This window comes from Fukomys damarensis, unplaced genomic scaffold (genome assembly GCF_012274545.1).
Source record: "Fukomys damarensis isolate Sample0158 unplaced genomic scaffold, DMR_v1.0_HiC HiC_scaffold_30, whole genome shotgun sequence".
Lineage (NCBI taxonomy): Eukaryota > Metazoa > Chordata > Mammalia > Rodentia > Bathyergidae > Fukomys > Fukomys damarensis.
The window spans coordinates 57,624,720-57,639,319 of record NW_022900942.1 but is presented as its reverse complement, the minus strand read 5'-3'; the positions used below and the strand labels follow the sequence as shown (position 1 = coordinate 57,639,319).

Here is a 14,600-nt window from a genome sequence, read left to right as displayed (position 1 = left end):
GGTTGGGGGTCGGGGTGTTTTTTTTTTTTTTTTTTTTTTTAGGATATACTGCTAAAGACAAAAAATAAGTGACTATGGTGGAGAAAAGGAACTGCACACAATGTCCTTATGAAAGCACAAGGATCCAGGATCCCAGAAGCAAATGGAAAGCTCGGCTTTAGAGGCAGAACAAACATGAAGGATATGGGTACACATGCACATGTACGGTGGTCATGGGGGGGCAGATCATTTCTCAGAGACAGAAATCATTCCTTAGATGGAGAAGGGATTCGAAATTTTTGCTGAGATTACAAGTATGAGATAAGCATGTAGAAAGAACTAGAAGAGAACAGCAAGATTCCTTGACAGCAGAAAAGTTAGTCATAAGGTAAAAGCCACGGATTTAAAGCAAGACCACAGCATGGTGTTGTCCTTGTCTCAGCCTCATCTTGTTGTTTAGGGAATGGGAAGTAAAGAACAGCTAGAGTTGTGCCAGGTGAGAACAATGCAGGAAGACACAAGGAAAGTGCCAACAACACGACACCCCACACCGTGGAAGCCTGGTAGGAAGGAAGTAAAGACACGGGTAGGGTAGTGAATAGACAGAACAGATATCTAAGTGTGGTCAAAGAAACATCAGATTGGAGTTCGAGAGAGAATGGGTGGAAAGACAGGAGATGGTCAGACTGAAGGGTGTATGGATTATGAAGGAGACAGTGCAATTGAGGAAGGTGCAGGGCAGGGTCTAATCTTAGGAGTGAGTACTGGCAAAGCGCTGGAGGACCAGCTACTTTATCGTAGGACATCCGATGACCTTCTATGCATGGGTCTTGCCTCCTAGCTTGCCCACACCCTGACTTGTCCTGCATCTCCACACCTAAGAAGGTAACTGGCACACTGTGAGCACTCACTACATATGTATGGCCAATAAAACCTTCTCAATGTATAGGAGACGTATGTAATTTCATAACAAACATTAATGGAAACAGGAACTCAGCCAATAAAAATATTTTTAAAATGAAGATGACCCAGAAAGTCATCCAAAACTTCAAAAAGATGAGCTCGCTTCGGCAGCACATATACTAAAATTGGAACAAAAACTTCAAAAAGAAATTACATTCATCAGTGTGCACCTATGACATACACACAGAAAAGCAATCTGGTGGATCAGTTTTCAGTGCTAGACTAAGAGCCCCTTCCACTATTTCTGACACCCGCCTGAGTGCTGTGCCAATTATGAGGGTGTTTAGTAACAGTCATATTCTCTGATACTGAGTTTGCTATACATTTATAACCAGGCAGCCTGTTTTATGCTCATAATTAGCAAGGGAAATAAAAAAGTTAATACCAGGTCTCTGCCCTTAAGAAACTGTTATTGTGAGGAGACAAGGAAGAAACATACAAAAAGGAAAAACAGGATAAAAGTCAAGAATAGCAAATAAAAGGGATAAGAGAAGTAAGTGCTATAAATACTAGACAGGTACAGAGTAAAGAAAAGGCACAGATAAAATATGTAACTTTAAATAATAAACTGCATAAGGAGAGGACACGGGACACGTGAACGGAACATAAAGAAAAGTGTGCACAGTCTTAGTAAATGGTCATGATGTACTTCTGAGTTCTTAACACCGCTACCGACCTCAGGCAAATGCTGTAACTGCTGCACAGAAAATGTCAGTGTAGATGTTATTACTTATCAACTCTCACCTATTGTGCCTGTTGAATTAAACTTTGACAGAGTTCATAACTGTTTGCTTGCTACTGTTCTCCACACAAAACCAACGTCATCAGGACCACATTCCACTGTGAAAGTTTTGATTTGAAAAGCTCTGCCCCCGTAATTGCTTAAAAATGCTCAGTGGGCTTCCGTTTCGTGACATAACTGTCCACTGGTTTTGCCAGTCTACACTATTGGATTTTATGCATTATTCATGAACATTTCAACCAAAATAGCATTAAAATAAAAACTTAGCAAGAAAGCTTTTCTTGAGCAACTGTTCTCAAAATGTTTTTAAAAAAGAATATAAACACAGTATGAAAACCACTTTGATGATTATAACATTCACAGGGCAAGAATTTTCCAGGAAGACGCTATATCATACTACCCATACTAAAGAGTAACAACCATGGAATTATTTAAACAGTAATAAATGCTTCCAAAATAATTCCTTACAAGATTCCTAGAGACTCAAAGTAGTACACCTTTAGTGTCCTTCCCCTTAAGCTATTTTTTCTATTATCCTCTCTATGAGGAGGTCTCCAGCTCCTAGCTGAGGGCAAGTTCCATGTGCACAGTTCTATCTTTTGATTCTATGTCTCAACCCCTCTTCCTCCTCTGCCATCCCTCCTTCCTCCCCCCACAGAATCAAAGTGTGAACACAGATGCACAAAATCAGCAAGTAGTCCTGGTATCTTGGGCTCTTATATTGAGTATCAATATATTTTTAAGGACAGAAATATCACTGACATTTATTCAACAACCTGCACTCACTCACCAATCCTTCAGAGGTGACAAAGATCTTGTGCAGAGCAAGCACTTCATGCATGTGAATATATATGGTCACTCCCATCCTGTTATGTTTTTTTTTCCTAGATGCCTCCCTAAAGCCTCATACGCTCATATGTAGGGCTTTTGGGAGGTGACTGGATCACGGGGCCATGATACTCATCATAGAGTAGACCATTGAAGAGTCATGGCTAAACGCATCTTTGGGAGGTAAAGCCTGGTTGGTGGGGATCACGGGGGGTATGGCCTGGGTATGTTTCCCTCTTCCTTCTTTCATCTCTGCGTCTGGTCTGCCACACCATGAGCTTTCGCCTCTGCCATGCCACCCTTGGAGCCAGTGGACTATGAACTGAAACCTCTACAAACTGTGAGCCAAAATAAACTTTTCCTTCTTTAAATTGTGGGAATTAGGTATTTTGTCCCAGCAATGAGTAAGTACTCCAATGAGACATATATAAACTAATGTAAGGCTATCAAAGAGGCTTAAATGGAGCAAAGAAAGAAAGGGACTACTTTGCCTGGAGTCAGGAAAAATTACCCAAGACAGGAAATATCTGAAAGGTATGTTAGTGTTTTCATACAGAAGAGGAAAGTATACAGTAAAAAAATGAATCTCATAGAGCAGAAACATGTAAAATCACTTTCTTTTTCCACAAAGTATGTTTATAATTTTATTTGTTGGCAGAATAAAGTTTTTCTACACAACTAGTTATCACTTAGTTTCTCAATGAATTTTTGCTTCACTCTGTATGAGAGTTTAGCCCTTCCCAGAAAGTGATCTCTTGTATTTGAAATTCTGCTTGACATAAGCATTTTACTCCTTGCCCCTCATGAAGAGGTGACACTTCATTAGATTTATCTCCTTTTAAACAACTTTAAGCAGGGGAATTCAAACAAATTATGAGAAAGAAATCTGCTTGATTTATGGAATTTTATGGAATCTTGGGTTACTGAGTATACAGGAAAACTAATTTTCTCAAGAGATCCCATAGGGTTTGAAAAATTACACTATGCTGTTGCTTTCCATTCAGTCCGCTTACCTGAAAAAGCTTAAAGGGACACGATAAAAGGAAACAGTTATGGACTTTCAAGCTAAGCAAATAAAATTTCCCTTTCACTTTAAAAGAAGTGACACAAATTAATAACTTTTTAAAAGAAGATTAAACATTTAGTGAAAATAACTTTTAAATATTTTGAGAAATATCTTTAAAATGTTTTCACATCTTCTCAGTATTAGGATAGGTTTGATTTAATTACTGAGATTGAGGAATTAAAATTAACCTCCTGTGCTCTCTTCGGCAGCACATATACTAAAATTAACCTTCAAACAAGATACAGGTTTGTTTACTCTCATTGAACTGCACATCCAACTGCCTGAAGCCCAGAGGAAAGTGAGTGTGGCCAGAAAGCAGCAAGTGCAGAAAAAAGCAATGAAACAGGTGTAGAGAGACAGGCAGCCTCAGGAGAAAGTCCAGAGCCCTTTAGGTGGCCTGCTAAGGTGGCAAGGATTTTCTTCTATGGGCAATGAGAAGCCACCGAAAGAATGCAGACAGAGAAGGTGATGAGGTATCATCTACAAAGCCCCACTGTGAACAGGGGTAACTTCCACAAGGCAAGGCTGGAAGCACAGAGATCGGGAAAGAGGCCAGAGTGGCTGGCTGCATGCAGGGTAATGAGCACACACCTGTCACCGTTCCCTATGCCAGGTCCTGTTTTAAGTACAAAACAAATATTTATTAATTTATGCCTCAAATAATCCTCTGACCCATTTGCTGATGAAGAAATAATGCACAGAAAAGTAAAACAACTTTCCCAAGGGTATAAGCATTGGCATAACTTTTTATCAACAGCCTTCAACCTCAGCACCTGTACTTTTAACTATTACTCTACATTAATAAAAAATAAAATCGAGGGCCCAGGATTTAGCTCAGTGGTTCCACCACCTGCCTCGCAAGCACAAGGTCCTGAGTTCAATCCCCGGTACCAAAATAAATACAGTCGAAGTATAATCTGGAGGGGGATGGACAGGCCTTGGACAGGGCACATGAATGTCAAGCTCTTTTTTTAAGAGATGAAAGAGGAGCCTTGTACTTACATGAGGCCAACTTCAGGGAGAACAAGATCAGGGAAGAAGATCAAGAAATTACCTCTTACACATCAAGGTGACAGATGGGTATACAAGATCAGGCTTGGAGCTACAAATCTGGGAATTATGATGGTCAGAATAATGACTTCGCTGTGTTCACATCCTTGACTCTGGAACCTATGAATGCTTTACCCTAGACATAGCGACAGGGACTCTGCAGATCTGGTTAAAAGTCTTGAAGTGGGGAGATTATCCTGGATTATTTGGCCAGCCCAATGTAGTCACAGGGTCCTTTTAAAAGGGAGGGAATTAGGGTCAGACAGAGACTTGAAGAAGACACCCTTCTGGCTTTGAATTCAGAGGATACACTTTGAGCCAATGAATGCAGGGAGTGCCTAGGAGCTAGAAAGGGCAAAAATCGACTCTCTCTCTCCTACAGCTTTGAGAAGGAACACAACGCTTGACTTCAGGACCTCTAAAGTCGAAAATGTACAAGAATAAATCTCCATTGTTAATTTCAATTTTAAGTTAGTAAAGTGTTTAAAGTTTATACGTCACTGAAAGCATAAGTGAAGGAAGCAATAACTACACACAAGTCTTGGAAGGCACAAGGAGATAAGTATTAGAACAAATGTGGAAAGAATGGCTTTTGTTAAGGGGGAAAATTCTTCTTTTATAGAGAAGTGAAGAAGGAAGTGGATCAGGGGTTGATGTGTAGAGACTGTGGTGGAAGATGGTGCCATTCCACAATGACAGCTACTGTGGTCTCAAGAGAATTTCATGGCTAGGCCACAGCCTGTCAGGACTTGAACTGAGGGCATCTGACTGCTTCTGTTTCTACACTTCCAAAGATTTGTAATAGGAGGCTGGGGATTTAGCTCAGCAGTTCGGTGGCCTGCCTTGCAAGCACAAGGACCCGAGTTCAATCCCTGGTAAAAAAAAAAAAAAAAAAATTGTAATAGGAAACAGGGTGCCCACAGCACTAATGTAACAAACTTGGGTGGGCCATTCAAGGGTTGGCACCCATCCTTCCCTGCATTTCCTGGAGCTGTGGGAGATCTTTAATGAGTCTGCTAATAAGAACCCCTGAAGAAAAGCAAGGGTAAGGGGTGAAGGGAGGATTGCACTGGGCTCTGTATCTACTTCTTACTAAATTGTTTGTAACAAATGCTTTTAACGAAGAATTTAAAGTTGTTGTTTTTTTTTTTTTTTTAGAATACAGATGACAAGCAGCAGGAGTACCTGAACTCTTTTTTGGCACTCAGATCTCAGTGCATTGAGTCTATAATAGTGACTTCCTTCCTGGTGTCCCTCACGGAAGGAACATGTGGGGTGACACCACCAATAGGAGTGGCACAGAGCTGATGCACAACACGTCGGCAGCCTTAAATGCCCCCACCCTCTTCCCACCTCCACCAGGCATGTGAAACACTGTCTTCACCATGCCACACATTCTGGTTACCAAGTTCTACCTCTTTTCCTTCCCAGTCCGAGTCATCCTTTTCACATCTCCCATCATTAACTGACAACAACAGCATCATAATTTTCTTTCTCTAATTTTTCCCAACTCTGACTGCTAAAATTTTCACCTTAATAATAAACACGTTATTTTATTGTGTTCATCTTATGTAATGACTCTATTCTCCATAAGTCTACATTAAACCAATATCTTCTTCCTTGTCTGCTATCATTCCATGTTTTAACCTCATTAACAAAATCTTTAATTCTTACATCTACTATCTCTCAACATGCTGCCTCTCTTTCATTTCTTATTATGAATTTGATTCTTCATTTCATATACACGTTTTCTGCTCCCATGGTCAAGTTTTGTGAAATCCAGTAATCCACCTTTTACATAATCATTTAATTTCCTTCTATAATGTTCTCAATCTCACTGATCTCCAACCACTTCCCTGTTACTTTCCCTCCCCCTACCCATGTGTCTCAAAACTTCTAAATTTAATCATTAAAAGTTTAAAATTCCCCCATAATAGGATCTTCTCTCCAAGCTGTCCTCAAATCGCCACCCACATCTCCCAGTTTTTAGTACCGAATACCACCAGGCAGTATTCTAAGCACTAAACCCTCAAGAAGCCTCCTGAAATAGATACTGTAACTAGCCCACTCAGAACAGCGAGGTCCTTGGCTGGTTAGTGTCGGGGTTTCTGGACTTAGTGATGAATCTCACCCCAGATTCCTGACTGTTTAACAGAAAACAGGCAGCTGGGGGAGCTAAATATTCTGTTTATATTATTCTGCTTATTCCCAGAGACTCCAGGTGGCATCTACTCTAAAAAGCCACTTAGGTGGGGGGGACTCTAAATCCCCAGCAACCAACACAGGTGGGAGGTTTCCAGAGTTACCTGACAGCGCATCATAGAACTCGTCCTCACTAAGGATGCTGCGAGGCGGGGACCCTTCAACCAGAGACTGCTCTAGTTCATGATGCTCTGTGGCGAGAGCCTCCAGCGCTTCTGACAAGATTTTGTTTTTCTCTTGCTCTTGTTCCAATTTTAAATTCCTCACCTAGAAGAAAACAGATATACAAAAAAAAAAAAGGGCTTCTGAGTGACAGGAGACAGACTGAAGGAAGCAAAAACTATTTACTTTTGATTCAGTTCTACTGCAATATCAGAAATGAAAAGTCATGTTATACACACACAGATGAATAAGAAAAATTACTGAGCTAATTTTGTTCTTCCCATAGGGACTTTAAATGAAAACAGATTAAGAATCACCAAACAATTTCAGCTCAAATGATCAGGATCTCAGTACAAGAAGGGGTGTGAGTCAATTCAGAAACCATTCAAGTTTCTTTTAAAATAAAGAATATTTGTTTCAACATTAATTAGGAAATTAAGAAGACTTAACCAAATTGGGCCAGAGATTTAGCTCAGTGGTTCTGCCACCTGCCTCACAAGCACAACATCCCAACTTTGATTCCCAGTACCAAAAAAAAAAGACTTAACCAAATCAAGAATTAAAAGCCATCCTAAATGACAAAATGCACCATTTAGAATACGTACTTTAGAAGTAAACTCCAGTGTACTTCTAAACCAATCGGCATATCAAATGAAGGGAAACAAGCTGACAGTAATAAACACTTTAATTTACATTTTTAACTCTGTTTTTATTTTAATTCTACATTTTATCTTTAATTTAGTACACTAAAAAAATAAATTATAGAAAAAGTAAATCCTGGTTTGATTTTTTCTACCCTTTCAAGTCGTATGCTTTGCATGTGACTCAAGAGTGTCTTAACCTTTTGCAGTTGACTAATACCTTTAAAATACAAGTAATCTAATCTTTGTAAGATAGTCTGCTCTGGATTTGGGAGAGACACTTCACCTACTTTTCTATCAGAACTCCATAAATCACATCAGTCCTCAATCCTTCTTGATTAGGAGCCAGAGGTAAACCAGATACAAGAGCCAGGAAAGCTGAGATCCATGTTAGCCACTGTGGTGCTTCGCTTCAGCAGCACATACTCTTTAGCAATTGTCTCCTTTTCCTTAGTTTCCTGCCTATAAGAGATTTCTACTATCAGGCTGGGTGCATGCCAAAAATCCCAGCACTCGGGAGACCGAGGCAGGAGGATTGCAGTATTGAGGCCAGCCTGGGCTACATAGTGAGTTCAAAGCCAGAATGAACTACATAGAAAGACCCAGTCTCAGTAAACAAAAACACAGGTTTCTATTATCATCTAATATTTAATTTAGTAGCATTCAACACAGTGGTCTTTGAATTTGTTTTTTCATTTAATTGCATTATCTATCTGTCAAACATAATCCCAAAATACAAAATGAAGTTTCAGAAAGCAGAACCTCATTGATGAAATCGGCCCCTGCTTCTTTCACTTCTTCCATCCCTATAGATTCTCAAGGTCCAGGCCCAGAAGCCACTCCAACACTTTGAAAAACACTGGGCAGGGTTCCACCACTCCACTGCAAACCTTCTGCCTCCGATGGCAGGGCTGCTGACTCTTTCTCAATGTCTCCCGCTCACCTCACTCTGCTGAATGCTAACACTCCTCCTCTCGCTCCTCCGCCCAGGCCCCCTAGAAGTACGGCATCTCTTCCCCTGTTCTGACTTGGCTCTTTGTGGGCCTGAGGACCCGACAGCTGCACCTTAGAACACTCTTAAGAGTCCCACGTATAATTTAAAGCGCAGTTTTACTGAAATGCTCAGCTCGTAGCATAAACAGGGTTAAATCTTTATCAACTTGGGAATAGTCCAGTCCTCAGGCACTTTAGTGTTTATCATTACAATGGCAAGATTATAATTATTAGAGCCATAATAACGAAATACGAATAGCAGTAAATGGTAAGCAATAATATGCAGAAAAGGCATGCAAAACTGAAAAAAAAAGTCAAATGCTTATATAAGTACAATATTTAGGAAAAAAAAATACTTGCAAATATTCCTATAAGTGGTATCTCCAGAGGAGATAATATGGTGGAGTCAACCTAAAAAAATAAAAGGCTGCTCTTCCTCCATCTGATGGGTTAAACAACTCCTTTATCTATAAATAAAGATGACAGAATTGAGCACAATGTCCAAAATAAAACTGTCTTTGAATGGAAAAAAAAAATCAGCACAGTTGCACTTGTAAATTCCATGAACAATCCCGCAAGAAGACCCAAATTCCTTCATCAATCATCTCCCTTTCTCTCCCCTTCCCTCCCTCACTCTTTTGCTTTATCTTTTTAGTGTTTCAAATACCAAAATGTAAACGTGCTGGCACTGTACCTTTAAATGTAAGAATTGGCTCATTCCCTCTAATTAACGTCTATACATTTTAATTTCTCAATCTAGCAGATTTCAGACAACTGGCAGGCAAAGGAACAAGACCCCAAAATATCCAGTGCCTTCAACAAAACCTTACTGGATGCATCCTTTTTCCATCTACAATAGGCATCGCCTCATGTCCGCCACAGCTATTCTCCGTTCTCCCTTGTTCTTTTTTTTTTTTTTTTGTACTGGGGATTGAACTCAGGTTCTTGCACTTGTGAGGCAGGCGGCACCACTGAGCTAAAGCCCTGGCCCCCTCACTTGTTCTTAAGACTGAGTGAATGGGGTGGGAAGTGGAGGAAGACGAGGCACTAACCTTCCATTTCTGACCTTGTTTTTATCTTTCAATTATTCAGAGGATACCTTCATCAGTATCAAGCCTGACAGGATTTACTGCACTGAAAAAACCTTACATAAAAATATCTATAAAGTGCAGTCCTTTCCACCAGGCAAGCGACACATGACAGAAACTCCCCTGGCAATAAGCTCTCCCCTTGCAGGAGAGTCACCTGAATTGCTGTTAATACCCCGTAGTAAACAAGAAAGATCAGGCCAATGTAACTCCAAATCCTCTATAATCTCAACATCTCAGAAATACCCAGCGGAAATCTTCCATCTAAAAGTTAGTACAGAACTATTAACAAAGATATTACAGAGTGCAACTTCACAAAATACTCATCTTACTTTTAAACTGTTTCCAAATTTTCCTTTACTAACTTAGATACTATGGTGTAACAGAAACAGTATCTGCTGTGAAATACCTTCTTACAATTCCAGGTGTTTCGTTTACATTATGTACTGACACATGTATATTAATTACTAGGTTTTTGAATCCTCAAACTACAGGAATTCTACTACTTATTAAGGAAGTAAAGAATTTCACAGGACTACTGAAGTCAAACCTGTGTTTCTAATTACATTAAAACATTTTAGATTAAGGTTAATAACAAGAACCAATTTATAATCAAGAGAACATAAATCTTAAATGTATTAGGCAAAAATTAACTGAACCATGACACAGGTAAAGTAAACATTCTGCTTTGCATCCGGAGCCCCTTAAAACATTAACACAAATGTAAGCCTTTCCAGGTGTTTCTCCTCAAACCCCTCCAATGTGGCAGTCTTTCATTTTATTCCATAAGAGAAATTCACAGCGAATACTTGGCAAAGTGAATAGATGCCAGCAAAGGAATTCAGAGTTTTAAAAACAGCCATCTGTGAGGCAGCTTATCCACATTTAACTACTCCCTCATTCTAGAAAATGCCAGGTCACTTCTCTGTGTTTCACAGGGGTTAAATACGGCAGAGATAATAATCTTACATTTGGCAAAGGCACGTCCTTAAGTAGGACACTGGTGCTTAGTACACACAGAAAAGGGAATGCAGTTCTCTCGTTATAAAATAGGTGAAAGTTTGGTCTTGATTATCAGTGGTGTAGCTCTTTCAACTGGGCACGCTTTGGTCAGTTTAACACCACCAGCCTATTTATTTCTTTTTTACGACACATAAAGCTATAGTAACAAAGAATTAAATCAGAACTGAAACACTAGCTCTGAGTTTTTTTTTTTAAACATATCTTTAAGTGAAGGAATAACACTGACACCCCTTTCTGTAGTTACACAACCAATAATACCCTCACTTCAAACTGTTTTCCAGATGCTTATGTGACTCCCTGACACTCATACAGCTGTGGATAAGACAGGTCTCATATGGTACAGCTGCTAAGAGCTCATCTGTCCTCCAATCTGACTACTGCACTGTTTAGGTCTTCTACACTACCTATTACTGCTTTCTAAAATATAATAAATGTCCTTATGCTCCAGATTAAGAAGAGACCATGGAAGAGGTGATGAGTAGGATAACAAAAAGATCCCTTAAGAGGCTACTACAACAATGGGAATAAGAGATGGGTATGAGAAAGAGAAGTAATGAGAACTCGATAAATTTGGAAGAAGACCTAAGTGATCCTAACAAACGGACTACATGATGTAAGAGCAAAGAGAATCAAGGATAACTCTGTAATTTGAGGACAGTCAGATACCTAACATGGGAAACACTGCAGGAGGAACAAGGACAAATGGAAACTCCGTTTCATTTATGCTACTTGTGAAATGCTATCAGACATGGAAGTTCAGATATCAAGTGGACAATTAAATATCAAATCAGGTGCTCAAAAAAGGAAACGTTACATAGGTTTAAACAGAAGAAGTAGACATGTCACTAGGGAGAAGGGAAAAACAAATAAGAAGAAACCAAAGGATGGAATCCTACTAAGAAAGAGGAGAAAGCAGTAGCAGAGGAAATCAAACAAAGAAAAAAGAAGGCAGGCGAGGAGAACAGAGACTGAAAAGGAAAACCAGGAATTTGTGGTACCCTGGAAACTAACAGAGGTATGTATGTGAAGGAGGAAAAGGTGACTGTGCCAAACAGTGATTACAGATCAAATAAGAACTCACAAAAGACCATCGGATTTTGTGATATGGAAATCAATAATGAACCTGACAAGGGCAGTTTCAGCAACTGTTGAGGGGAGGAAAGAAGAAGGGAGGGAAGGACAGAAAAACAGAAAAATTGGATTTTTATGAGGGCTAAAAACAAGGTGATGATGACATTGGGGGGGAGGGTCAATAAAATACCAGAAAGTTTTACTCTTATATTTGTCAGAATGACATGCTCGCTTCAGCAGCACATATATTTGTCAGAATGACTTAAAAATAAGTTCTTATAAAATTAATGGGAGACTAGCACTATCTACAAATGACAATGCAACACAACAGTTTACTTTTTATGTATCTTTTAAAAAAGAGAAAAGAAAAGCAAGTTTCTAAAACAAGAGCAGTGTTCCCTGCCAAAGTATGCTACCAATAGTGGACTCCGCATTTATCCAGTGCTTTGTTAATGGCTCTGGCATTTAAAGTAATTTGATGCAAATAAGTTCTCAACAATTTGCCCTTCAATTGGAAACTTGAACCAACGACACCAATCATAATACAGAAGGAACTTCTATAATAATTTAGATTCCATTATGTATGTATGCTATTCAACCCAAAAGTAGCACCTACAGGATTATATTTCTAAGAAAACTGTACTTTAGTGTGTAATTTCCAAATTACTCCAGACTATAATATGATGTGTTAAAAAATTACAAAAGGTTTTTATGCATCATCATGCAAATTATGGAACTGGATGTTAAACCACCACATAATGGTAGATTTTAAGCATGCTGCAAACATATTACAATGTGACGTATTAAATCAGCATTGGCTATATTAAAAGAGAAAAAGTCTAAGTCAACCAATTCAATAAAGATTCTTGAATTTTTAAAAGTATTTAAAAAGTATCACATCCTCTTAATTCTCCATATTTGCTCACAAATTATATTCCTAGTTCCTGAAATATGCTCAAAGGTGTCAGGAAATTATTTTTAATGGATAAATATTAAGATAAGAAAAGATAGAAGTAGGAATGAGACAATACCAGATAGCTTTTGTTTACAAGATCTTTTAAGCCAATATTAATAAGTATTCAAATTTTACCAAGAAAAAGGATTTAAGTGCAGGGCCTTTGGTAAAAATGACACCAAAAGTAAGTCTCATCATTCCTAACTTCCCAAGTTTATCTAGTCAAAAATAAAAGGTGACTTTAATTTCATGAGCACTATATGAAACATGATTCTACACAGACAAAACTCTTATCTCTATTATTAACATATCCATATAGCATTTTATTACTCAAAAAGGACTTTCATATACTGTTAGGTTATTAAATCTTTATAGTGAGTCTATGAAAAATATATGTATATAGATATAAAAACAGAAGATTATAAAGTTGCCAAAAGTCACCAAGACACTTTATCACCAAATCCCAATAAGCTCTCCAATGCATGGTGTGGCCAATAACTACATAGCCCAGTACCAATTGTTGATGGTAAGACACAATCATGAGTCCTCTCTAAAAGGAGAGGGTCTGTGCAGCTTTCTTTGTGGTCAGTGGTTACTAGACCAGGAAAATGAGGGAAAGGGACAGAACTACCATAGTATAAAACATTTATCAAACCACCCTTTAGATCCCCGCCCTCCAGGAGCATAATTGTGCATTCCAAGAATTGTGGATCCCTCCTCAGAACTGAAGTTCCCAATCACAAAGAGCTTAACAGGATCAGGAAACATCATGACATAACTGTAACGTGAACATTTATTATGAGTCAGTTAAAAATGCAAAGAGAAGTGCACCAAAAGCACAAGCAACATAAATTTTAAAACTGGTGCATCAAAAAACATGACCAACCAAATGAAAAGACTATCTACAGAATTTTAGAAAATATTTGTAAATCATTTATCTGACAAATCTACTCTCTAGAATATAAATATAATTATATAAAGAATTCTTACAACTCAGTAAGACAAACAACTTAAACAATGGAAAGGGACTTAGATATTTCTCCAAATAAGATATTCCAATAGCCAACAAGCATGTGAAAAGATATTTGACATCTTTAATCATTAGGAGAACACCAAGCATAACCACAATGAGAAACACTACTTCATACCCACTAGAGTGGACACAACTGGAGGGGGGTGTGTGACTGTTCACAAGGGTGTAGAAAAGTATGAATTGTCTATTGGTAATGAGAATGTAAAATGTTGATGTCTAGAATGATTGTGCAGTTCTTCAAAATATTAAACACAGAATTACCCTATGATACAGGACTTCTACTCAGGTATATAGCAAAAAAAATTTTTGCAAACAAATGTAGAAAAAAATATATATAAATACCACTCAGCCATAAAAAAAATAAAATATTGATAGATGCTACGATGCACATGAACTTCAAAAACATTGCACTAAGTAAAAAGCAGACACAAATGGTCACACATGGTATGATTCCATTCACATGAAATGTCCAAAATGGATTAATTCTTACAGAGAAAAAGATTAGTGGTTTTCAGGGACTGGGAGCAGAGTGGCATGGGGAGTAACTGCTTAATGGGTAAAGGTTCCCTCAGGGTTATGAAAATGTTTTAGAAACAGCTGCACATTATGAATGTACTAAATGTCACTGAATACTATGTTCAAAAGATTTAATTTTATGTTGAATGTCTACCTCAGTATCTAAAAATGCTTTTCTCAAACTTTAATTCCAAGAAGAACAAACATGCATTTATCATATGACCAGATCATTCTACTCTTAACAAAAGTGATTAGGGCAGGAGACTCTGAAGCCTCTGGGATAAAAGT

The 14,600-nt window shown here is 38.4% G+C and overlaps 1 protein-coding gene across 3 annotated transcripts in view; it reads right to left on the bottom strand.

Annotated features, from left to right (window-relative positions):
- Osbpl1a (oxysterol binding protein like 1A) overlaps positions 1-14,600 on the bottom strand; it is a 179,880-nt gene that overhangs the window by 70,056 nt on the left and 95,224 nt on the right. For all 3 annotated transcript variants that reach the window (XM_010643791.1, XM_033757581.1, XM_010643816.2), the window contains one exon: positions 6,935-7,097. In XM_010643791.1, the coding sequence (XP_010642093.1) occupies positions 6,935-7,097 (163 nt within the window). The remainder of the gene's footprint in view (positions 1-6,934; positions 7,098-14,600) is intronic.